Source organism: Balaenoptera physalus (genome assembly GCF_965194825.1).
Source record: "Balaenoptera physalus genome assembly, chromosome: 17".
Lineage (NCBI taxonomy): Eukaryota > Metazoa > Chordata > Mammalia > Artiodactyla > Balaenopteridae > Balaenoptera > Balaenoptera physalus.
The window spans coordinates 70,949,451-70,975,471 of NC_138895.1; the positions used below are offsets into that span (position 1 = coordinate 70,949,451).

At 39.4% G+C, this 26,021-nt stretch overlaps 1 protein-coding gene and 2 long non-coding RNA genes across 4 annotated transcripts in view; 2 read left to right on the forward strand and 1 right to left on the reverse strand.

Annotated features, from left to right (window-relative positions):
* Positions 1 to 22,210, reverse strand: part of LOC309646719 — a 109,393-nt gene extending 87,183 nt beyond the window's left edge. Inside the window, exon 1 of the long non-coding RNA XR_014255559.1 lies at positions 18,617 to 22,210. This is a non-coding gene — a long non-coding RNA (uncharacterized lncRNA). The remainder of the gene's footprint in view (positions 1 to 18,616) is intronic.
* LOC309646717 overlaps positions 1 to 26,021 on the forward strand; it is a 400,316-nt gene that overhangs the window by 346,437 nt on the left and 27,858 nt on the right. The window lies entirely within an intron of this gene.
* SQLE (squalene epoxidase) lies at positions 1,366 to 25,958 on the forward strand. 2 transcript variants are annotated; one of them, XM_082433202.1, is made up of 11 exons: positions 1,366 to 2,548; positions 6,019 to 6,271; positions 12,815 to 12,995; positions 14,496 to 14,592; positions 15,534 to 15,647; positions 15,732 to 15,903; positions 17,724 to 17,819; positions 22,221 to 22,363; positions 22,839 to 22,935; positions 24,607 to 24,694; positions 25,421 to 25,958. In XM_082433202.1, exons 1-11 carry the CDS (start codon positions 2,258 to 2,260, stop codon positions 25,611 to 25,613), a joined length of 1,725 nt encoding a protein of 574 aa, XP_082289328.1. In that variant the 5' UTR covers positions 1,366 to 2,257; the 3' UTR covers positions 25,614 to 25,958. The 2 variants fall into 2 exon arrangements, with proteins under 2 accessions (XP_082289328.1, XP_082289329.1); XM_082433203.1 differs by lacking the exon at positions 24,607 to 24,694 and having other exon boundaries at positions 1,954 to 2,548; positions 25,421 to 25,588.

The following is a 26,021-nucleotide window of genomic DNA, read 5'->3' on the forward strand; positions in this document are numbered from 1 at the left end:
AGAATCTAGGTCTCCTGATACTAGTCACCTGGCCTTCCTACTACACCACTGACATTCATCATTCATTCATTTTTATGGATGATAAATTAAATGCAAAATACTGTGCTAGGTGCTGTGGGTGATTCTGATTTATCAGACACAGATCCTCCTTCTCTCAAGGAACATAGGAACTAGTGGGGTAATAACCGTAAGTGTATAGTCAGAGATTGGGATGATAAGGTATGAATAAACTATTATGTGACCTGGTGAGGATCAATGGAGACTTGGTAGAAGAGGTGACAATTCAGCCGTGCTCCAAATGGCACAAAGGATTTGTACATAAGTCTTAGGGTTTAAAATAGGCAGTCCAGGGTTACAATAAGGTGAGCAAAGGCCTCAGTAAATTCTAGGAAGTTTCATTTTTTCATAACAAGGGCCATCTCTCACCCTGCGAATCTTGTAGATTTTATTGTTCCCTCCAGAATGCTTGTCCTGGAAACAATTCATGTAACTTGCCTGGTGGCCTTGCTTGATTCACTCCAGGCCGAGTGAAGGGCTGCTTCCCGTTTCCATGGTTCCCTGCCCACCCACTTTCTCAGGGCACTTACGACACATCTCTAGTATTTTACTTCTTTGCCCCGCACCCTCCTCCCTGTTTCTGATCTTGAGAGAACAAGGGCTACGCGCACAGTGTATCCTCAGCCTGAGTACAGTGAGAAGTGCACAGCTGCCTGACAATTTGGGGTGAAGGAAGGGAACACCTGGCATATCCTCTCCTTTCTTCCTCCAGCAAACGCCTGCCTACTCCTTCCAGATTCAGCTGTGAACATCACGTTCTCCATGCACCTGTAGCTGTTTCTACCGCCTCCCAGCACACAGTAGGCACAGGACAGAAAGCCTGTGTCTGATTCCTCTCTGTGACACCTGGGCCTGGCACGTAGTGAGCGTTCCACAAATGCTCGCCGGATGAATGGAGACCTTCCGACATTAGGCGGCGGATCTATGGCGGGGTTTCCTTGGAACCAGCTCCACCTCTCTCCGGGTAGAATCCCAGCGGCTGGGACCGCGGCACTCAGGGCATGACCCCCTCCAGCCACACTCCCTCCCGAACCAGCCAATGTCTTCCCATCCGCCCAACGGGCGGCGGGCCCCCATCCCCACGCCCCCACCCCACTCCACGCAACCTCGTCCCAGCTCCTCTCTGGGCGGCACCTCGCGGGCCGCGCCGCCTACGATTGGCCAAACACGGCATAGCGCCATCTCGGCCTACGGCGCGGTGCGCGCCGTCATTGGTTGGCGGAGGCGGAGGGCGGTGACGGTGGGCGGGGCCCCGTCCTCTGGTCCCTGGCCCAGGCCTAGCCCATCCTCCGCGGAGGCGCACGGGGCCTGGCCATCAACTAGGGCTCCCGGCGGTTACTCTGGTTACTGCCGAAGCGCCGCGCTGGAAGGCCGCCGCCGCCCGCGAGGGATGCTGCTGAGGAGTAGGTCGGGAGCTCCCGCCGCCGCCGCCGCCGCCGCCGCCTCTGCCCTCTAAGGGTAGCGCTGTGGAAGCTGCCGTGCAGCAGCTGGAAGGTTCGGGGGCTGGTTCCTCGGGAGCCGCGGTGAGGTGGAGGTCTCGAGGTAGGGGCTGCGCTTCCCTGCCCTAGAGCCGCAGTCTCCAGTCCGAGGCCATCTTTGGTGGGCGAAGGCGGCCCCGGCGAGAGAGGAAGCTCACTCCTCACCGCCGCAGCCCTTGCGCTTTCCGACCCGGCTGGGCCATCGCTGTCGGACGAGGCGAAGCCGCGTTTTTCCCAGCGCGAGATATTTCTTTGATGTTTCTCCCCTTGTTCCTCTTCTGAAAGGGCACCTGCTGCTGGTGAGAGAGAAGAGCAATTTTACTGCACGACGAGCCAGCAACAAAATTTAAAACATCATCCGGAATAGCCCCCAGGACCCTCCTCGCCTTACAAAAAAAAAAGGGGGGGTGGGTGGGAAATACATGGATTGCTTGAAAGGGGAGAGTCTGGTCGGGAGCTGTTGGAGCAGGAAATTTTTAAATACTGTTTTTTAAATCCTGGAGAACGTTCCCCTCTTCTGATACTTTTATACTAACTTTATATGATTTTGTAAATTAGTCCGATTTGAATTGTAATCCTGTGACGGTGTTTACTGGACTTTGGCCGGTCCCCCGTGCTACTTTTGGCAACACATTTTGGGGAGAACATCTAAACACCAAAACCCTACCAGAAAAGATCGGATCTGAACATTGACCCCGTGTCACCGAAGAAACCTTTAAACCATGTGGACTTTTCTTGGCATTGCCACTTTCACCTATTTTTATAAGAAATGCGGAGACTTCGTCTCTCTGGCCAACAAGGAGCTCTTGCTGTGCGTGCTGGTGTTCCTGTCGCTGGGGCTGGTGCTGTCCTATCGCTGTCGCTACCGGAACGGGGCCCTCCTCGGGCGCCGGCAGAGCGGCTCCCAGTTCGCGGTCTTCTCGGATATTCTCTCAGCCTTGCCTTTCATTGGCTTCTTCTGGGCTAAATCCCCCCCTGGATCAGAAAATAAAGAGCAGCTCGGGTCTAGGAGGGTAGGTTGAATTCAAAGTGGGCAAATGAATGAGTGTCTTATATTAAAATTCGGACTGGGGTTACTCAAATGTAAATATTCTAATTTAAAGGGCGAGAGGCTGCAGGTTAGATACTGTGGTAGGAATTCTCATATAGCTGGTTTTTTTGTTTGTTTGTTTGTTTTAAAAGCTCTTGACTGTTCCTTGGCTAAATCCTTGAGGCTCTTAGGAATGATTGAAAAACCTTTGTTTCATTTAGTGTTGGTGGTGCCAATGCTAAATAAAATTGGTTTGATTATGGATGTTGATTTGATTATGAAAGTTGAAATGTTTGCATCACTAGGACAGAATCACCATCTGTGATGGAAAAAAAATTTTTTTTAAATTTAAATCCTTTGGTAAGGATTATGTTTGAACCTGGGAAGAAAGAAACCCGCTGCAGGTTAAGTCTGAGGCTTATAAGAAGGGACAGCTGCCTGGGGAAAGTAACAGAACAGTCGGAAGAGCTGGCAGAGTAAAATGCTCAGTGTTTTAAAGTCTTGGGCAAAACACCCTGCTCTCCCCACGTCGGCGGAGCCTTCAGTAAATCAAGGTCCTAAATCAAGAGACTAATTAGTGTGTGCAGTTCAGCCATGTTCCTGAATCAAAGGTGGGTCTTCAAATACACGTGAAGTTATGATGATCCCTGCAGAGACAGCAGAGGAGGACAGTGGTGGGAGATGAGGGGGGAAAGGTTGTCGAGGCCAGAACATTTCGGGTTTGTTGCCCTTGGGTGTTTATACTTTTTCCCAAGAGCACTGGAGGATTCTAAGTATGGGAGTAATGCTATTTGATTTTTACCTTTTAAGAAGCACATTCCAGTTTCTGTGTGGAGGATGGATTGTAGGAGTACAAGAGTGGAAGCAGGGATGTGGGGTAAGAGACTCCAGCAGTAGGCCAAGTAAGGGACGACAGTGACTTGACGTTAGGGTGTGTGGCCTACAAAATAATTCACTCTTTGAGGGTTCTGGATCCCCATCGTTTTCCTGTATCTGCAGTACAGATCAGCACGGTTTGCAGAAGAGGTGGGGGCTTGGTTTAGGAGTTTTGCTTCACCACTGCTGACTGTGAGACCTTTGGCAAATTGCTTAGTTTCTGTAAGGATCCGTTGCCTCTTTTAGGTGGGAACAGCACTAACCTGGCTGGTAGTTAGCGAATTGAATGATTTAATGTTTGCAAAATGCCTGGTTCATAACCGTGATAAATAGTAGCTATTAACATTAGTCTAAAGGTAGTCTCCGTCTGTTAGGAACCTTTGGAGTGGTGCTGAATTCAGTGATAGGGTGGGTGTGGGTTGGAGGAATGGGAGGGGAGGGAGAGGGAATCTTTAATCCTCAAATTGACGTCTTTGGTATCTTTGTCTGAGATAATGTCCCTCAAGGTCACTGAGCACTGGTCCCGGTGGCTGGAATGTTGTCATACTGTAGAGAAATTTGGGGGTAGGAAATTGGATTACCAGCAGTCACTGTTGGTTCCACTTTGTGAATACCTCAGGCTTTCTGCTTATTTCCTAAATACCTGGGAGTTGGTAGACTGTAATGAGTACTAAGTTCCCATTAGTGGGAACTACGAATCTACTGACCAGGCTCTGAAAGGCGTAACTTTCTCCAGAGTTCCCCTTCCAGGATTGTGTGTGTGTGTGTGTGTGTGTGTGTTTGACAGGGAAAATTTAGGAAGAAAAACTAATAACAAATGGCTAAGATGACAAAAGGGGCTTTTCTTGCTCTCAGAACAGTAATTTAAATATAGACAGTTGCTCTGGCCGTTAAGAAATACTGAGAGTAAGAGTCGACTCTATTGTGAAAAGATAATTTCTCTAAGAGAAATTATAAAAAAATAGAATGGACAGGAAGGCCCCAGTCCATTATAGAAGCTGAATGAATATTAGAATCACAGAGAATTAAAATTCTGAAGGATTTTAGGTTTTATCTCCTTCCTTTTTTATTAAAACCCTGTCAAAATGGCTTTTAGTCTTAATCGATAAGGTCAGAGAACTCAACGAAGATGGTTCCTTGCAACTCTGTATCTGAAATGTATTCATCTTTGTGAATCCACATACCAAGAAAAAGTACTTATTACAGTATTGAATTGGTACTACCCTGGCGGTCCAGTGGTTAAGACTCTGTGCTTCCAATGCAGGGGACAAGGGTTCAATCCCCGGTGCAGGAACTAAGATCACACATGCCGCGCAGCACACACGGCTAAAATCAAAAGAAACAAACAATATTGAATTATTCATTAAAAAAAAAAAAGTAACAGGCACTGTTATGCTCAGTGGGCATAAATCTCTCAAAACAGGCCTTTTTCATCTTCTTATAATCAAAGTTAAGGTTTTTACTGTCAGCCCAATGAGTGATAGGTTTAATGTTTGTCCTTATTCCTAAACTGGAGGGCCACTTGTTTGACTAGGCTCTCTTAAGAGTATCAGGATAGGGGAAAAGGGAGGTAAATTAAATATATTCTTATATGTAAGGACAAAAATTGTGAACAGGTCGAATCCCAAGGGACAGAATGAGTTATTCTCTTGGAATTTTAAGTTAAATATTCTCAATTAATAGATCAATAGCCAGGATTTGACAGTTTTTTGTTATATAAAAGTGATTTTAGATTAAGGTAGATTTTTCAGATGAAAACCCAGAGGGAGAAAATAAAGATGAATAGTTGAAATATCTACAGGGTGCTGAATAATTTGCAACATGAAGTCATATCAGAAATTGTGCATGGGACCTCCCTGGTAGCACAGTGGTTAAGAATCCACCTGCCAATGGGACATGGGTTTGAGCCCTGGCCCGGGAAGATCCCACATGCCGCGGAGCAACTAAGCCCGTGCGCCACAACTACTGAGCCTGTGTGCCACAACTACTGAAGCCCACGTGGCTAGAGCCTGTGCTCCGCAACAAGAGAAACCACCGCAATGAGAAGCCCGCGCACCTCAACGAAGAGTAGCCCCACTCGCCACAGCTAGAGAAAGCCTGCGCGCAGCAATGAAGACCCAACTCAGCCAAAAATAAAATAAAATAAATTAATTAATTAATTTAAAAAAAAGTTGTACATGATTTGCATCTGGTAAATGCTCAGTGTATATTTGAAGCATTGAATAATTAATGATAGAATTTTCCCTGTAAGTCTTTGAAGCCCCTTGTAAACATTTTTTATATTTGGCCTATTATGGATTTATAAATATGTGACAGCATTTTCTAAATATGTTTGAATGATGGAATATAATTTAATTTTATTGGGATATTACTATATGTTTTTGTTTAACCAATATTTTGATATCATTGTTTTTTATATATGATCTGGATTTAAAAATGTAACAGTTCATTTGGTTTGATAATGTTTAGGGTATAGTTTTTACCTAAGATGCAAATGTCCAGTGTGTCTATATAGTAGTAGTATGATTTAAAGATAACAAATGTGGCTACATAATTCACTTTTTTTTTAAAAAACAGTGCAAAAAAGGAACCAGTATTTCAGAAACAACCTTAATAGGAGCAACTGCCTCTACGTTGATATCTTCTCAAAATGATCCAGAAATTATCATCGTGGGATCTGGTGTACTCGGCTCTGCTTTGGCGGCAGTGCTTTCCAGAGATGGAAGAAAGGTGACAGTAATTGAGAGAGATTTAAAAGAGCCTGACAGGATACTTGGAGAATTTCTGCAGCCAGGTGGTTATCATGTCCTTAAAGACCTGGGTCTTGAAGGTAGGTTCATAGTGATTTTTAGGAGTTATGTGGCATAAGCAAGCACTCTTTGCTATGACTGGTAAAAAGGTATTCCATTTTATTTTCATGTATAAAAGTTACTCTATTCATTTACCAACAAATTTGCATGAAAATGAGAGCAAAGGAGAAAATAAACATGAGGAGATATGAAGTAGCCTTAGTGATATAAATGAAGTGGCTAAAAAATTGTAATGGTCAAAATTGAAGACTGGAAAACCAGAATGAGGGCATGAAATTTAGTGAAAGGTGAAGGGAACTATCATTTGTAGAGTGCATATGGTGTACCTGTTATAGAACCTTTTTTAAAAGCATCATTCATCCATTAACCCAGTGCTTTTTAAATACTACTCATTTAGGAAATACTTATATTTGCTGTATGCTTTGTATGAGGTGCTGTACTGGGTACCAAGGCTGTACTAGTGAATAAGACAGATCAGCTATCTACTCTTGGGAATCAGAGTATAAAATATAGGCCCAGGCTGTGAATTGAGAAAGAGCTTGCTTGGCATGTAGGGTAGGCAGTATGTTGTAGTAATTACCAGCATTGATTCTGGCACTAGATTGCCTGGGTTTGACTACCACCTCAGGTACATAAAAAGCTGTGTGATCTTGGCTAAGTTACTTAACCTCCTGTGTATTAGTTTCCTCATCTGTAAAACTGGCACACTTAAAAGAGTCCTTGTCTCATAGTTTAAGAGGATTAATTGAATTCATAAAGACAAAGCATTCAGAACAGTTCCTGGTATGTAGGAAGCACTATGTAAATGTTTGCTGTTTTGTTCAATGAACTGAAAAGGAGACCAATGTAGCCAGAAAGTATTGGGTAATGGGGAAAGGAGAGTGGCTTGAGATTAAGGTTGGAGAGGTAGGCAGCTGCCAGATCATGCAGGGCTTTGAAGGCGGCGGAGCAGGAATATGACAGGATCCTGTTTACGCCTCTATAAAGGCTTCAGACCTTTGACGGCTACTCACAATGACAAACACATCTTATATCCTGACTCAGTACCTACAAACATACCTAAATCTGACTGCAATTTTACTTTTTAAATACTTGTCATGATTTTACCCAAGTATACAATTCACAGCTCGAAAGTCATTTCACAATTTACCATTGAGTCACATCCTGCAGTTTGTAGAATGCTGTTTTAAAAGAATGTGTGGATATGGTGTGGTGAATAGCCTCCAAGACTGTGGTGGTGGGGTAGCAAGAGTCAACTCAAGGAGTCTAGTGGGAGCTCATTGCTAAGTCCGAATGACAGATGATGGTGTTTGGACTAGTATGGTAGAGAGGATGTAAAGAGAAGTGGGCAGATTCATGACCAAATTAAGAGGCAGGAATGGCATGACTTACTAAAGGATTGATGGTGAGGTATGAGAGAGGGGGTGTTAAAAAATGATTCCTAGGTTTTGATTTGAACAACTGGTAGATGGCGGTGCTGTTTGCTGATAAGAAGACCTAGAGAGGAACACGCCCTGGGAGGAAGTTGGGAGACCTGTTGAGATATCCAAGTGGAGATGTTAAGTTGAATATATGAATCTCGAGTGCAGAGGAGTGAGTGATTTGAGCTTGCTGGAGTAGACATTTCAGAGATGTCAGCATATTGGTAATACTTAAAAGCCACAGCAGTGATGGAGACCAGCTAAGGAGAGTGTGCAGGGAGAAAAGAGAAGACAGAATAAACCAAGTCCTGGGAAACTGATGTTTAGAGATTGGGCAAAAGAAGATGAGCTTGCCAGGGAGACTGAGCAGGAGCCGGCAGAATGGCAGAAAAGAGCCAGGAGAGTTTGGTGTCCTTAATCCAAGAGAGGAAGATGTTTCTAGCTGGAGGGGACGGGTACGTATCAGGAAAGGAAAGGAGCCATGTCATGGTTTGCTAATGAAGGGTTAGGTAAGATGACCCTCGGGTAGAGAAAGGGCCATTGGATTGGGCCATTTGGAGGTTGCTTGTGACATTGACGATGTTTCGGTGGAGTTGTGTAGACGAAACCTAGACTGAAGTGAGTGGGAGATTAAAAAATTTGAGACTGGAAAACTACTCTCGAGGAGTTTTTCTCTAACAGAAAACAGAAATGGCAGAGGTGAGATGCAGATGTGAGGATAAAGGAGGGTGTTTTTTTTTTTTTTTAATAAATTTATTTATTTATTTTTGGCTGCATTGGGTCTTTGTTGTGGTGCGTGGGCTTCTTGTGGTGGCTTCTCTTGTTGCAGAGCACGGGCTCTAGGCGCATGGGCTTCAGTAGTTGTGGTGTGTGGGCTCAGTATTGTGGCTCTCGGGCTCGAGAGCACAGGCTCAGTAGTTGTGGCGCATGGGCTTAGTTGCTCCGTGGCATGTGGGATCTTCCTGGACCAGGGCTCGAACCTGTGTCCCCTGCACTGGCAGGCGGATTCTTAGCCACTGTGCCACCAGGGAAGTCCCCAAAGGAGGGGTATTCTGATACTAGATAGAGTATGTTTGTGTGGTGACAGAGAAGATAAAGTTGAGAGGGAGGCGACTAAAGGGGTTACATTAATTCCTTCATTTAACAAATATTTATTAAGCATTGGCCGTATTGTAAGTACTGTTCTGGGTGCTGAGGCTACAGTAGTGAACAAAACAAAGATTCCAGCCCTCATAGAGCATACATTCTAGTTGCTAGTGTAGAGGGTGGTGATAAAAGATGAATAAATAAAATTTAGAGTATATGTTATGGTTATAAGGGCTTTAGAGAAGAATCAGAAAAGGGAGATAGGGAGTTGAGGGTGGTGTGTTATTTTTAAATAATGAAGGGGGAGAAGGGAAAGCCTCGCTGAGAAGATGACATTTGAGTAAAGGACTGAAGGTGGTGAAGGAGAAGCCCTAGGGCTATCTGGAGGAAAGGACTCTCTCTCCAGGCAGAGAGAGAATCAAGGGGAAAAGCCTGGTGGGAGGAGTGAGCCTGGCCTCTTTGAAGAGCGAGGAAGGAGAATCGTGTTGACTTGAGTGGTGTGAGTTATAGAGAAAAGGTCAGATGGGCAATGGGGGCTGGATTCCATTGTGGCCCACTATATGGATTTGGCTTTTACTCCAAAGGGAAGCCACTGGAGAATATTAAGAAGAGGAGTTATTAGATTTCACATTTTAGAAGTATGATTAGAAATATTATTTTAAAATATTCTTGTTATTGTGTAGACAAAAGAGTAGATCATAAAGTGGCAAGTCAGAAGCAGGGAGACCTGTTAGAGGATTATTGCAGAATCAGTGAGAGTTGTTGGCTTGGACCAGGGTCGTAGCCGTAGAGGTGGGGGAAGTGGCCACATTCTGGGAATATATTGATGTTTGGAAGGAAGAGTCAGTAGGACCGGCTGATGGATCAGATGTGAGGGATGAGAGAAAGAGAGGAGTCATGGTATTTAAATGAGACGAGACAACATTGCCCAGAAGAGGTCCAGGACGACCCCTGGGGTCAGTGAGGTGAGCAGGAGCCAAAAAAGAGGACCGAGAAGGAGCAGATGAGGAGGACAAGCAAAAGACTGCAGGGCTCTGGACCCACGCGGAGAGAGTGCATTGTGAAGAAGGGAGGTCCGCCTCTGTCCTTTTAAGTTTCCTAACCATCACCCTCCATGAGAGGGTCACTTGAGGCAGATGTGACAGTATCCTGAGACAGGATTTTGTTACCTTTATCGTTGAACATCAGGCAACTGGAAATGCCCTCAGACTAATGACTGGATATAGAATCATTTAGAAATCTAGCCTCAGGGGATATGTCCAAGGTTGTGGCAACAAACCTCAATGGGTTCTTATAGGTAGTTCATGTAAGGGTGAGGAGAGCCATGCAAGAGGGAGGGGAGCCACTGAGGTATTTTAGCCAGTCCACACATCATGCATACCTTTAATATCATAGCAAGAGTCCTTTTTAACATTCATTATGCTGTCAGTTCCCCCTCAGGTGTGATGAGCTATGGATAATAGAAGCCCTTGAAATAGTTACTTTTTGGAGTGTAGACTTTTAATATAATACCGACTGACCCATCCTGGTGTGTGGGTTTTTAATAAGTGAATTGATTGCCCTTTGGCTTAAGCTTAATATCTAGAACTCTTCAAATGAATACATTATAATTTAAATGCTATAACTTTATAATAAGTCACATTATCCAGTGGGGAACCTCCTCCTCACCTCACTTTCTTTAGGATTATCTTGACTTTTCTTGGCCTTTTTGCTTTTCTATATATAAAATTTAGAATCAGGTTTCAATTCCCATGAAAACAAACCCTGTCAAGATTATGACTGAAATAGCACTAAATGTCTAGCTCAGGTTTAGAAAAATTGTCTTGGACTTCCTATCCATGAATGTGGTATACTGTCCATTCAGTTAGGTCTTGAGTGTATTTAAATAAAATGTCATAAATCTTGTTTGTCTTTTGTTATATTTATTCCTTGACTCTGATTTATATTTGGACTTCCATAAGCGATACCTATTTTATTATGCACTGTATACTCATTTTGAGGTTCAGACTTCACACCAGGTCATGGTACAAAGTTATGATTGTTTTTCTTATGGATGACTCCACCCATGGCCTATGGTAGATGGCTTACTTCCATGCCATGTCTCAGGGCGTTGAATTGAGTTTTTCTGGTCTCTGTCGTATTGACAAGAAATTTACGTATGGTGCCAAGTTCCAACGTCCATTGCACGTGGGGGCCCCTACCTCCTATCCAGGAGTGGCCCTTATAACTCCAGCCTTTTAGGCTTGTGGTTCTGATACCCTTATGCTGTTGCCTTTAAAACTTGCTCACTGGTTTGACTTTGAAGTTGCTTTTCATTTTTAGCATATGCAGTTTTTTTGTTGGTTTTGTTTTTTAGCTTGCCTTTTTATAGAAAGCAATTCTGCATTTTTCATTGTGGAAGAGTTTTCCATGCCAGTTTATCTGATATGTTGATAGTAGTAGTCTAATATTGGAGCTATATGGTTAATAGTTAGTGACAGCTCTAAGTCCCATCACTGTCTTCAAAGTTATTAACTAGTATTGAAGCCTGAATTTCATTAAGGTTTAGGGTGCCATCTTCCTGCCTGCTTAAGAAAGTAAAAGTGCCAAAGTCTGTCATATTCGATTTCATCTATAAAGTAGAAAGAAAGATTTTTCAAGAAATCTTAAATTAGACCTTATTTATATACTTGACTTAGGATAATTTACCTGAGGAAAAATTTTACTGTGCTACTATATGCTTGTCACATCGTCTATATCGTCTATATACTTTTCACATTGTCTGTTGTGTTCTAAATTGGACTGTTTTAGCATTTAAAGTTCTTCCATAATATAATTATGGCTTAAGAAAAACAAGCTATCTCAGTAGCTGACAAAACAAAAGTAGAAATACTAGATGGGCTTTAAACATTTAGGTCAGTAAAGACTGGCAAAGAGATCCAAAGTGAATAATACACTGCTAATTGGCAGCTTTTAGGATATATGTGTACTTTTCTCTGAATGAATTTTAACTGGAATAATTTAGAAACCATACCAAAAAACTAACTTACTTTGGTCCTAGGTCAGATGTGTGACAAGTATTCATCCAGCTTGTCCCTGACTGGACTTTAAGTGTGACTAAAAAGCATATCAGAAACTATTTATTTTGATCTTAGCATAGATATGTGATAAAAATTGTTTATTGTAAAGTTTTCCTATCATCAGAAATGAAGTTATTTTAATGTACTTAATCCCTAATATATTTTAATGTATTTAAATATATATTATGTGACTAATATACATGCTAAAGTCCACTTTTTCACAGAAACGTATTTCCAATACTGTTAACCATTCTTTATCATAATTTTAAGCCTGTACATAGTAATTTCTCGGTTCATACTTAATAATATACTTTACCTAACTTAGATTCATATTTAGGTTATTTACAGTTATTCTTATTAGAGGTAACACTGTAGTGAACCTGTTTTTGTATACACCTTTAATAATTATTAAAAATATGAATTATATCTTTAGGATGAATATCTTAGATGGATTACAAGACTAAAATTAGGATGCTAACTTCTTTGTGGTTCTTGATAATTATTGCTGTACTTATTTTCTAAAATGTTATTACTTTATAATATGACCAGTAATATATAAATTTATCCATTTTATCTTTATCTCACTAGCAATTTTGAGAGATTTGGTGTCTTATTGTTTCAGTTTTATTTCATTGATTTTTTTAAATCAAGTTTTGAACATTTTTCCTGATACGTTCAATGTTTCTGTACTACTTAGTGTGAATCATCTATACACTTTTGCCCATTATTGTTAGGGTCTTAATATTTTTCCTATGAATTTTAATGAGTAAATTTTATATGTAAATATTTACCTTTTGTGATATTATGAATTTGCTAAGCCTTGTCTTCCAGAAACATTAAGATTTCTGAAATAGTTATATTAATGTCCAGTTCTCCAAATGGTATCATAGCTTTATGAACACAGAAACTCATTTTCAATGGTCCATGTCCTCTTGGTGCCTGGTGTAACTCTGGGCATATTACAAAATTGATTTTTTCGACCTGAATTGTTTTGCAGATACAGTGGAAGGTATTGATGCCCAGGTTGTAAATGGCTACATAATTCATGATCAGGAGAGCAAATCAGAGGTTCAGATTCCTTTCCCTCTGTCAGAAAACAGTCATGTGCAGAGTGGAAGAGCTTTCCATCATGGAAGGTTCATCATGAGTCTCCGGAAAGCAGCTATGGCAGAGCCCAAGTAAGACTACAGCTTCAAATACATGATGTTAAAGAAACACATTTAAGCTTGGCCTTCGTACAAATACTATTTTATACATTTTCATAAGTGTTTGGGTATGGGTTAGAACATAGCTGTTATATTAAAATAAACCATAAGTTAGAAGAATGTTAGCTCTTCAGTGCCTTTGTTAAGAATATCATATAGATAACTTTCCTTTGAATGACATAGAACTATTGAGAATTTTCCTTTGACTAAATATATGTGATCTTTTATGTGGTTGGAATTTAGAGGGTATGGTTGTTGTAATTAAGGTTTAAGTTCATATGTGCCCATTTGGGAGTTGGGGTTTGTGGTTATGGTACTTTTTATTAAAAGTCAGGTTAGAGAACTTCAAGAGAAGATCCCTGTTCCATTCATATTAAGGACCTAGACTGACAGAACTGGCTGCTTCTCTCTCTCTTTTTATTGAGTTATAGTTGATGTACAATATTATGTAAGTTACCGGTGTATAGTATAATGATTCACAATTTTTAAAGGGCTTCTCCTCTTAATTATTAACTTATATTTGTCTCTAGCCCTATGCATTATAATTGAGGTTTAAGTTTTAAACATGAGAACCCTCATGTCATTGGCAAAGGCTTAAGTGTTGACAAAGCAAGTGAAGTGAGTGGATTATTCTTAGAACTGAAAGAATTTGATATCTATGGAAGTAGAATATGTTCATTGTAGAAAAATGGAAAAATACTCAAAAATATAAAGAAGATTGTAAAATTATCCATGATCCTTCTAACTAGAAGTAACTACTCTGAATAATTTGGTAGATAAATTCCAATTCCGTGTATGAATTTGTGTGGGTATGTAAAATTTTTCTGCATGCATTTTATTTTTTAATGAATGAGATAAAACCTGTTACTTTTTAAAATGCTTTTAAAAAAATCATTACATTAGTAATATGTATTCCATTTTAAGAAATTAGAAAATTAAGGGCTTCCCTGGTGGCACAGTGGTTAAGAATCCGCCTGCCAATGCAGGGGACACGGATTCAAGCCCTGGTCTGGGAAGATCCCACATGCCACGGAGCAACTAAGCCCGTGCACCACAGCTACTGAGCCTGCGTACCACAACTACTGAAGCCCGCATGCCTAGAGCCCGTGCTCAGCAACGAGAAGCCACCGCAGTGAGAAGCCACCGCAGTGAGAAGCCCACACACCGCAACCAAGAGTAGCCCCCGCTCGCCGCTACTGCAGAAAGCCCACGCACAGCAACGAAGACCCAACACAGCCAAAATTAAAATAAATTAAACAAAAAAAAGAAAGAAATTAGAAAATTAAAACCACACCAATTCTAAAATCTATTAATGATCTCTTTGCTTTTCATCATTCCAGACCTTTTTCTATGTACATGTGTGTCCATATTACATGGGTAAACTGGAGATAAAGAAAAGGGAATTTTTCATTCCTTATTTAAATTGTTCAGTTGTGCTACCAGAGAATTTATTTCTGTTTATTTATCTTTTAGCACAAAGTTTATTGAGGGCACTGTGCTGCAGTTACTAGAAGAAGATGATGCTGTGATGGGAGTTCAGTACCGGGATAAGGAGACTGGAGACATCAAGGTGAGATGTATCAAATATTAGCTCTTCCTAAGAGATTTTTATTTTCTTTTTCTCCTACTCCTTTAAAAAAGTAGGCTCACCAATTTATTATTCATCAAAGGGACCGAGATCTCTCTAAGCCCTCTGCACCAAATTGAACACATTGTTCTTTAGAGCACTTCAGAATGCTGTTCAAATAACTTCAGAAACAAACACCATGATTTTAACTGTATTAAAAACTGAAATGAGAAATGTACCCTAAGAGAGAAGCAGAGGGGAACTGGAAGATGCAAAAAGGAAGGATTCAGCATAAAAGAAATACTTAGAATAAAATAAACTATTGTTTAAGTAAGAAAGGCAAAAAGTAAGAGAATGTCTGGGGAAATAGCAGAATAAAATAGTTTGCTCCTGTTGGTTTAGTAAAGAAGAGAAAGTCAAAGGCTTATCTGTTGATTCTTCCCAGCTGCTCCATAGGGTAACCACGTCCTAGGAATTATACTCTAATGGGGGCAATTACAAGATAATATAAATACATACATCCACGTGTACAAAAATTCTTCTAAGCCCTAGCCACTAACTGAAAGCACTATGTGAAGTTAGAAAATTCTAGAATAAAAGAATGTGGTTAGTCCTTGGAATTTGTAATGAGATTCAGTCCTCTATGGGCTGTGCTTGCTTTGTAGCAGTTTCCCCCAGTGTCCATCAAAGTAGCTTAATCCCAGATGGTTTGGATGGTAGGGCTTTGGAGGAAGGTGATCCTCAGGGACTCAAGGGGAAGGGTCTCTAAAGATTGGTTGTGCATTACCTTCAGCCCATGTAACAGCTCCTTCAATAGCATTATCTTCAAATACTCTGTAATGCCCCATAATGTATTTAAATTTGTTCATGTACCTTTCAAAAGAATGTCCTTTTCACTGTGTATTTCTATCCATTCAGCTGAGTATTCTTTGTTTTTGTTGTAGGAACTCCATGCTCCATTGACCGTTGTTGCAGATGGACTTTTTTCCAAGTTCAGGAAAAACCTGATTGCCAATAAAGTTTCCGTTTCTTCACATTTTGTTGGCTTCCTTATGAAGGTACCATAGGAATGCAATTGTAGGAAATAAAAGCAACTTGAAACTTGAAAATTCTTAAAATATTTTATTTATTTATTTTTCTAGAATGCACCACAGTTTAAAGCAAATCATGCTGAACTTATTTTAGCTAATCCGAGTCCAGTTCTCATCTACCAGATTTCACCTGATGAAACTCGAGTACTTGTTGACATCCGAGGAGAAATGCCAAGGAATTTAAGAGAATACATGACTGAAAACATTTACCCACAATTACCTGGTAAGAAATAGTATTTCACTGCTATTGTAATCTACTGTCTGCAAGCAAGTCTCACAAAAGGCCCTTCATTTCCAGTTCTCACTGAAGCTTTGTCTAAATTAGGCCAAAGATAAGGATGGCAGGTGAAAAATTCATCCGGTCAGTCAGCTACATTGGAGCTGAATGAACTATTTAAACTAGCACATAAAAAAAATCTCCAAGTAAAAAAAATAGTTTCAATGTATTTTTTCTTAGTAATAATTATAGTTTTCTGAATAATCATTAATAGTGGCATATATGGTATTTTTTAAGGTAGTCTGGATAGCAGTCTAGGTATGTGAATTCTTGAAATAGCTCTTATACTTAATTACTTCTTGTGCTTGGTTTTTGTAGAAATGATAGCTACCATATATTGAATGTCTACCATATAAGAGGTGTTTTACTAACATAATTGAATGTCTACACAACTACCCTGTGAGGCAGGCATTATCATGATCCCCATTTTACAGATGAGGAAACTAAGATTCAGAGAGGTTACTTAGCTTCTCCAAATATAAACCTTTAGTAAGTGGCAGAGCCAAGGTCGAAAGCAGGTCTGTCTGGCTCATACATCTCTGCCCTCAGAACATGAGGGCTATAGGGGTCTTTCAGACATCTTTGTAAAACACTCATTAAAATTATTATTTTTTGAGAATAGGAAGATGTAAGAGAGAAATATAAACAAATTATTAAGAATATTGATAAAATTGAAGGGAAACCCTGCTTGCCAGTTATGATATGATTATAGTAATAGCACATTATCCTTGGTATGAGAGTACGTTTTGTTTTAATATTCTGTTCTTTAAGTTATTTTTTAAATTAAGCAAAGTTATTTTTTAAACTAAGTGAAAGCACTCTATTTAATAATTAACAGAATATTAACAGAAATTAAGGTATACATGGACCAATTTAGATTTTTAACAATGACATTTTCAGCACTTCAATACATTTTCACTCAGTTAAGCCATTTTTGAAGCTTTCAGATGGAAAGAATGAGTTATGCATATTTAGGAAAAGGATAGTTCATAATGTGATATTTTTAGCATTTTTTTTTATATAGATTTTTTTTCCCCAATCCGAAACTTAGTTGCAGCAGACTGCCCTGTGTAGTTTTATGCTCATATTAGTTAAGTTATGGAAATTCTACTCATTGTAGGAAGGAATAGTTTCAGCATAGGCATTCTGCTCCTATATTCCCAGATTACGAATTGTATGAAAAGAAAGTTTATTTTCTATACAAGTAGAAGCACAAAACTTTAAAACTGGGAAGTATCTCAGAGATAAGCTAATCCAGCTGTTTCATTTCTAGATGAAGAAACTAAAGCTCAGAAAGGTAGTGCTCTATACATCTTACCCTTTTTCTACTGTACATACCTCCTGCTGTTTGTGAATTGGTGGTATATTTAATCTGATTTTATAGAATATGGTGGTGACAATAAATTAGGTGTTAAATATATGATACCTAGCATTTAACATTTGGAAGAGAGGTGGGTGGTTTTTCTCCCTGTCTCATCTCATCTGGATTTGCTTCACTTTTCCTCAAGTTTTCTGGTTCACCCAGCTCTATGTTTATCTATTTACATTAATTTTCTCTTAGATTCCTTAGTAATTCCTTAGCTTGAATAACTAGGTGCTTAATGAACGATTTCATTAATAATTAGTTCTTGAATTTTTGCAAGGGATATATGTAACAACCATAACAGATGTGTAGTAGGTATTTGTTTATTCTTGATAAGAAAATGTGATAACTTGAAATTGGAATGTTATAAACCATTTATTTGGTGGGGTGGGCTTTACTGCAGATCACCTGAAAGAACCATTCCTAGAAGCCACTCAGAATTCTCGTTTGAGGTCGATGCCAGCAAGCTTCCTCCCTTCTTCACCAGTAAACAAACAAGGTATTATTTTATTGGACTGATGTTATAAAAGATATTCCAAATATTCAAATTCATTACTCCAAATGACATGTATGTGGTATAGTTTGTAACATGTGGTTTGGAAACTTGATTACTGTGGAGTAATGCATTAGTAATACCAAAATTAGTTTTATATCTATTATTTAATATTGAGTACATATAGGTCACTGTTCTAGTTATTGGAGATACAACAGTTAATTAAATACAGTCCTTAATCTAGAGAAGGCAGTTTTCTAGTGAGAGATATAGACAGATAATTTCAGAACACTGCTGATAAATGCTGTAATGAAAGCCCACTCATGGTACCCCCGATTCACTGCGAAGGGGTGGGGTGTACAAGGCAGGGAGGGGAGCCTGTGAACTGGGAAGGGTGATTAGGGAAGACATTGCTCTGGAAACAGAGCTGGACTTGGGGCACGGAGGGTGAGTGGGAGCTCATCAGGTGGACAGTGAGATGAGGGGCTTTTTTTTTTTGGCTGCGTTGGGTCTTCATTGCTGCCCGCGGGCTTTCGCTAGTTGTGGCGAGCGGGAGCTACTCTTTGTTGTGGTGCGCGGGCTTCTCACCGCGGTGGCTTCTCTTGTTGTGGAGCACGGGCTCTAGGTGCACGGGCTTCAGTAGTTGCAGCACGTGGGCTCAGTAGTTGCGGCACGTGGGCCCTAGAGCATGCAGGCTTCAGTAGTTGCGGTGCACAGGCTCAGTAGTTGTGGCACACGGGCTTAGTTGCTACGCGGCATGTGGGATCTTCCCGGACCAGGGATTGAACCCACGTCCCCTGCACTGGCAGGTGGATTCTTAACCATTGTGCCACCAGGGAGGTCCCGAGAGATGAGGGACTTCTAAGTAGGCAAAAGCTAGGATGGCCGAGAAATGGTGGCACTTAAGTGAACTCAAGTAGCTTCCTATGGCTGGAGCATAGGATAGGTGTCAGAGTGGTAGAAAGGTAAGATATTTATTTAAAGTTTAGTTTTAATCCTATAGACGATGGAAAGTCATTGAAAAGTTCTTTTTTATAATAGCTTCATTGAGATATAATTCACAAATCATATAGTTCACCCATTTAAAGTGTACAGTTCACTAGTTTTTAGTGTATTCATAGGTCTATGCAACCATCACCACAATTAGTTTTAGAACATTTTTATCACACCAGAAAGAAACCCTGTACCCATTAGCAGTCACTCCTCATTTCCTCCCAGTCCCCAGGCAACCATTAATTTACCTTCTGTCTCTATAGGTTTGCCTCTTCTGGATATTTCCTATAAATGGAATCATACAATGTGATCCTTTGTAACTGGCTTCTCTGAGGTTCATCCATGTTGTAACATGTATCAGTCCTTCATTTGCTTTTATGGCCAAATAATATTCCATGTATGGATAAGTCAGTACTACATTTTGACTATCCATTCATCAATTGATGGACATTTGGGTTGTTTCTGCTTTTGGTTCATACCTGTGTGTGAGTTGTTGTGTGGACATTTATTTTCATTTTTTCTTGGGTATATACCTAGGAATTGAATTGCTGGGTCTTATGGTAACTCTGTTTAACGCTTTGAGCAACCGCCAAACTGTTTTCCAAAGTGGCTGACCCATCTTACATTTCCATTAACAATGTATGAGGGTTCCGATTTCTCCACATCCTTGACATGTTATTATCTGTCTTTTTGCTCATAGCATCCTAGTAGATGTGAAGTGATATCTCACTGTGATTTTGATTTGTATTTCTCTGATGGATAATGATGTTGAACATATTTTCATGTGCTTATTAGCCATTTGTGTATCTTCTTTGGAGAAATGTCTGTTCAGACTTTGTACATTTTTTAAGTGGGTAAATTAAAAAAAAATTTATTAAGTTCTAAGAATTCTTTATTCTAGATATAAATCCCTTATTAGATACATGATTTGCAAAGTTTTTCTCTCATTCCATGGATTGTCATTTTGGTTTCCTTGATGTTGTTCTTTGAAGTTTTTAATTTTCATGAAGCCCAGTTTATCTGTTTTCTTGTGTCACTTTTTTTTTTTTAATTTTTATTTATTATTTATTTATTTTATTTTTTAGCTGTGTTGGGTCTTTGTTTCTGTGCGAGGGCTTTCTCTAGTTGTGGCAAGCGGGGGCCACTCTTCATCGCGGTGCACGGGCCTCTCACTATTGCGGCCTCTCTTGTTGCAGAGCACAGGCTCCAGATGTGCAGGCTCAGTAGTTGTAGCTCACGGGCCCAGTTGCTCCGTGGCATGTGGGATCTTCCCAGACTGGGGCTCGAACCCGTGTCCCCTGCATTGGCAGGCAGATTCTCAACCACTGCGCCACCAGGGAAGCCCCTCTTGTGTCACTTTTGATGTCATATGTAAAGGCTTTGCTCAACCCAAAGTCATGAAGATTTACTCCTATATTTTCTTCTAAGAGTTTTATAGCTTTAGCTTTTACATGTAGGTGTTTTGATTCATTTGAGTTAAATTTTATGTATGGTGTGAGGAAGGGGTTCAGCTTCTTTTGCATGTGGATATCCAGTTGCACCAGCCCCATATGATGAAAAGACTATTCCTCATTGAACTGCCTTGGCAGTCTTGTCAAAATTTGACTGTAAATGTAAGAGTTATTTCTTTCAACAGTATTTTGTAGTTTTCAGAGGGTAAGTTTCACATTTCTTTTGTTAAATTTATTCCTAATATTTTACTCCTTTTCATGCTATTGTAAGTGGACTTATTTTCATTTTAAGATTCTTCATTGCTAGTGTATAGAAAAAAATTGACGTTTGCATATTTAACTTGTATCTTGAAACCTTGCTGAACTCATTTATTAGTTCTAATAGTTCACTGAAAAGTTTTAAACAAGGTAGTGGCATGATTAGAGTTTTGTTTCAAAGATATTACTTTGATATATTGTGGAAGGTGGTTTGGAGGAAAGTTCAGACTAAAGCCTATAGTAAGGCTATTTAATTATTCCATGTAAATGATGATGAAAGGCCTAAACTAAGTTGTGGCAATAAAAATGGAAGGTAAAGAATGGATTTGGGCAACATCTAAGGTGAAGAATGCATGAAACTCAGTGATTAATGGTAGTAAGAAAGAGTGAGGTCTCTTGATGGGTCCCAGGTTTCAGGCTTAGATAATTTTGCCACCTATTTGCTGACATTGGAAATACAGGGAAAAGTGTGTAAGTTTAGGGAAGTGTGGAGAGATGATGAGTTCACTTTTGGACATAGTGTGAAGGGCTAGGAGGTCATTTGAGTGGCCGGGTGGAGCCCCATTGAAAACAGGAGTGTGGAGCCCTGAGGAGAGGTGTGAACGGGAGCTGTCGATATACTGTGGTTCCTGAACATAAACAGCTATCGTTTGCTATGGAAAAACATGCATCATAAACTACCAATCATATGAACAAACTATACTGCAAAGCAGAATGAAAGCCAGTGCCAAATCGATATAAACAGCATGCTGTGGGAACATATCCTAGTTGGTGGGATTGGGAATGTTCCATGGAGAAAGAGGAATAAAAGCTGGTTATAGTTTGTGGTTTTTAGTGAAGGTATTAGACTAATACATAAGAAACTTGGATTAATATTTAGAATATACCTTTTCATAAATATGTGTATTCTATAATTAGTTATAAATGTAGTATATTGTGACATTACAGAAAAAAATTATCCATAATTCTGCCACCTCGCCACTATTATTATGGTTGGCTATTGCTCTCAGAGACAAAATTAAATAAATGCTTTGTTTAACTGTCCCTCTAAGTCATAGGTCATTTGCCAGGCTGACAACTGATGGGAACCTTAGTCAGGAGCTTGGTCAGGAGGTGTATCTCGAGTCAGAGTGTGGAGCTTTCTGCTTCTGTAGTTTTTTGTTTTAAGGGGGCCTAATTTTCAGCTAAGATTCAATCGAGGATTATTCTCTTAAATTAACTTCTGATGGTTTTGGAATATCTGCCTATTCCCTTAGAACCATACAGACCTCTCTATAACATGCTGGCAGCAAATATTACTGTGAAACGTCAACGACCTCTCGATTTTTTCCCTCGTGGAAGGCTTGCATTTTATGCGTGGACACCTGTACGTTCTGTTTTTCATGGAAGAGGCCTTACAAATATTTTGACATTGTTTGACTTAATCTTAGGGTCACATGTGAGCTTCTTGAGGGCAGGGACCATGTTCTTGTTCTCACTGTATCCCCAGGGTCTGGCACATATTAGTTACCCAATAAATATTAATTGAATCAACTTTTGAATTTTTGCCTGAATAAATTTTAGTCATGATTTAGTCCCTTGTATTTTCACATTCTCATTTACTAGCTCACATTCAAAATGTTTATAAATTAACAGAGTAGTCTTTCTGTTTGTCTTAAAGGATGCTCCAGGATGATGTCATAATCTACTTTCTCTCTTTTTATAGGTGTTCTTCTTTTGGGAGATGCATATAACATGAGGCATCCTCTTACTGGAGGAGGAATGACTGTTGTTTTTAATGATATAAAACTATGGAGAAAATTGCTAAAGGGTATCCCTGACCTTTATGATGATGCAGCTGTTTTCCAGGTAAGATATTATCCTTTGACAAAAATGTCACAAAATAGATTTCTTTCTGGGGCCTAAGAGGAATGGGGCTTTGAAGGGGAGGTCTGTACCTAGGAGCCTGGTCCTTAGTAAGTGATTCTTAAGCAGTCTTGTTCAGGATTAAGAACTTGACTTGTTACCTATGAATCTTTTAGAATTTCTGTACTTGGATATTATATAACATTGGATTACATGGGCCACTTAGCTTCAGAGATGTAACTCATTGCTCTGGAGATGTTTTTTTTTGGTGGGTGTGTAAATGTTGAACAAGGCATAATTACTTGTACAATAGTCCTCAGGATACCTATCAGTTTAGGGGATTATAAACATTAGTCTGTGCTCTTTCTTTCTCTTTCCCTCTACCCCCTTCCCCTTCCTTCCTTCTTCCCTCCCTCCCTCCCTCTCTCCCTTCCTTCCTTCCCTTTACCATATAATAAGTGATCTTTTTTCTTTTTAGGCCAAAAAATCATTCTATTGGACAAGAAAAACGTCTCATTCCTTTGTTGTGAATATCCTTGCTCAGGCTCTTTATGAATTATTTTCTGCCACAGATGGTAAGTGCAGATATTTTTAAAAGAATATTGCTGAAGTGCAGATTTTTAGCACAGGAAGGGAACTTAATTACAAAAAAGTTAGTGATTAGGCCAGAAATAGAAATGTTTCCTGAGTTTGCTAACTTCCAAGTTGGTAGTCCTTTTTAACTCAACCCTTGAGCAAGACTTTTTCTAATCATCATGTATCCATCACTTTGTGTGGAAGGCTGTTGCTTCCGTAGACAGCCTAAATAGCAATACCTCAATAATGTGTCGTCATTCACCCCTCTGGTCCAAATCAGATGCATACGATTGTGATGCAAATCTTATGCAAATGCATGAGACTGTGATGGAAGATCTTTCTGGCCATGAATTAAAAGGCAATATAGTTGTTAATCTTTTTCTTCCTGAACACTAGTTTCAATTTCTTTTCAAAGTCGTATTTTGTAAAATGAATATGAGCTTCATATCAAGCCTAGATTTTGTCTCCTGTTAAAGTGCACAAGCAGAAATGTTCCCACGCTTTTGTTTTTGTTTCCATATGAGGTGATGGTCAATCTATACATTAAGGAAAACATGACTTAGCAGAAACAGTGGCAGAAATGGAGGAAAAGGCATCTGTGCCACCTCCCAACCATGGCCGTGTACAAATTAGTGAGTGGTAGGTTAGTAAAACTAGACCTTTAGGTTTTCAAGAATAAATATAAGTTGAATCTCATCACCTCAGGTGTTCACAACAAAGCTGTTTCTATGACCTGGCTGAGGCCCTAGCGATTCACACTTTGGTGACCTGATTACAAAGGACGATGCAGTACAAGTGCTTCCTGCAGCGTCTCGAGCCATCATTCTTGCTAAAAGCAAAGACAACTTACTGTGATTTGCCAAGCAAATCTCTCTTGCTAGTTGAGCATGGAAGTTACAATGGCTGCTTGGGCAAGAAAAGAACTAAATTTGGAGTGTTTCTAAGCTCTTCTTTCTAAGCTTTTCTAAGCTCTTGAGTTTCTTACATGATGAGTTTGAATCTGCCGACAAAACAACATTTAAAAAGTTACGGAATAGTGGAGGAGGAATGAGCTTTATTGGAGTAAAAGGTTACCTGTCGTATCCTTTTTCATCTTTTGTAAAGAACAATCTAGGCATACTTGAGAAGAACATTGGTTCTGTACTATTAAAAAGGTTATTGATTGATTGATTATATTATGTTGTGAGGGTTTAATGAATTATTTCGAAAAGTATAAAAAATGTACACATATAAGGCATTATTATTTACTCTTCACAGCTGTTCTTTTTACTTGATAATTTACTGCTCAGAGATATGGATCAGGCATCTTAGAGACTGGGAATCTGGTTTCTAGAACTGTGTTTTTATAAGAAAAGTGTTTACAAAGTAGTTTGCATCATTTAATGAATTTACAACACAGTCAAGGAAATAGCTTTTAAATAACTCTAAGACCTACATGTTTAGTAATTATTTACTAGCAGAAAAAGTTTATTCACACTTAAATTACTATGTGTAATGTTACTTATGAAATTTAAAGGAAGTTTTGGGTTGCTGAAATGCAACTAGATTTTTTAGAAATTATCTGTAAGGTGTAATAAATGTTACACATTCATTTTTTCTGACATTTCATTAATACCCAACATAAATGTGTGGATAATTTGATCGGGAGTAATTTTTAACTTTTATTTTAGATTCCCTACATCAACTAAGAAAAGCGTGTTTTCTTTATTTCAAACTTGGTGGAGAATGTGTTGCTGGTCCAGTTGGGCTGCTTTCTGTGTAAGTTGTTTCAATGACACAGAGGAAATGGATGTTCCAGGTTTTCTTAGGACAGTTGGGTTTATGAATGACTGCAAGTCTCTCTCCCTTATGCCTTTTGCCATTTTATCATTCAGTAGTATCCCAAACAAAATGCAGCCCAGAGAAATGAAAAAAGGCAATATTTAGTGCTGCATTTTTGTTCTAGGAAACAGGGTTAATTCTATGGGAACCATGATTAATAGAAGTTTATATTTAGAATTTAATTTTGTTGGGACTCATGAAACTCAGTAACAGTTCTGATGGTGCAGACATATGTAGACTTATTCTTGGAAAGTCTGCAAAATGAAATTCTTTAAGATTTTTCTCCCTCATCTGCTATCTTAATGTCAACACTGTTATCTTTTGAAAAATCTAGACTCAACAAGCCAGGCCATCCAGCTATTTCAGACTGAGATCTCAAGATTAGTGAAAGAAAACAGCTCAAAACATACAATTTAATAAACTAAGAGGAGTTACTGGCTTCTCTGACAGGGGTGAAGTCTAAGTAGTTTCTTGTAAGAAAAAAAAAATTTTAATTTGTCCCTTAGCTGGCAGATACAAGCTTGTAAAGTCTCCTAAAATATAGAGTGTGTGTGTTTACCTTTACAGATGATATATAATTGGAACCTCTTTACGAGTCAACTTTCATTTCCAGGTCTTACTAATATATATGTATATATATACTTTTTATCTTTCCTATTACAGATTGTCTCCTAATCCTCTGGTTTTAATCGGACACTTCTTTGCCGTTGCAGCCTATGCCACATATTTTTGCTTTAAATCAGAACCTTGGATTACAAAACCCCGAGCCATTTTCAGTAGCGGTGCTGTATTGTACAGAGCGTGTTCTGTAATATTTCCTCTAATTTACTCAGAAATGAAGTACTTGGTTCATTAAGCTTAAAGGGGAACCATCTGTGAATGAATACTGGGAACTTGCCAAGTCTGAAGAGACTTGGAAGAGATGTACATAGCACAGTACTATACCGCTTCTAAAGTGGGGAACTCTTGGACCAAGATTGGGATTAATTTGTTTTTGAAGTTATTTGTACATAAACATGTAAATATATACTTTAATTTGCAATTTCAAATGAAGGGTAAAATAAGATAGATATGTAAAAGAAATGATTGTTACCATAAATTAGTGCTAACACTGAGGAACTGCAGTTTGTCTTTTGAATTCAGTATTTGGGATGAGTTATTATGGGACATGCAAATAAAATGAAGAACGAACTCTCATGTCTTTTTGTCTCGTGCTGTGGACTTCTTTACGTAACTTCATGAAAAAGAAACCAAAGTGGGATGG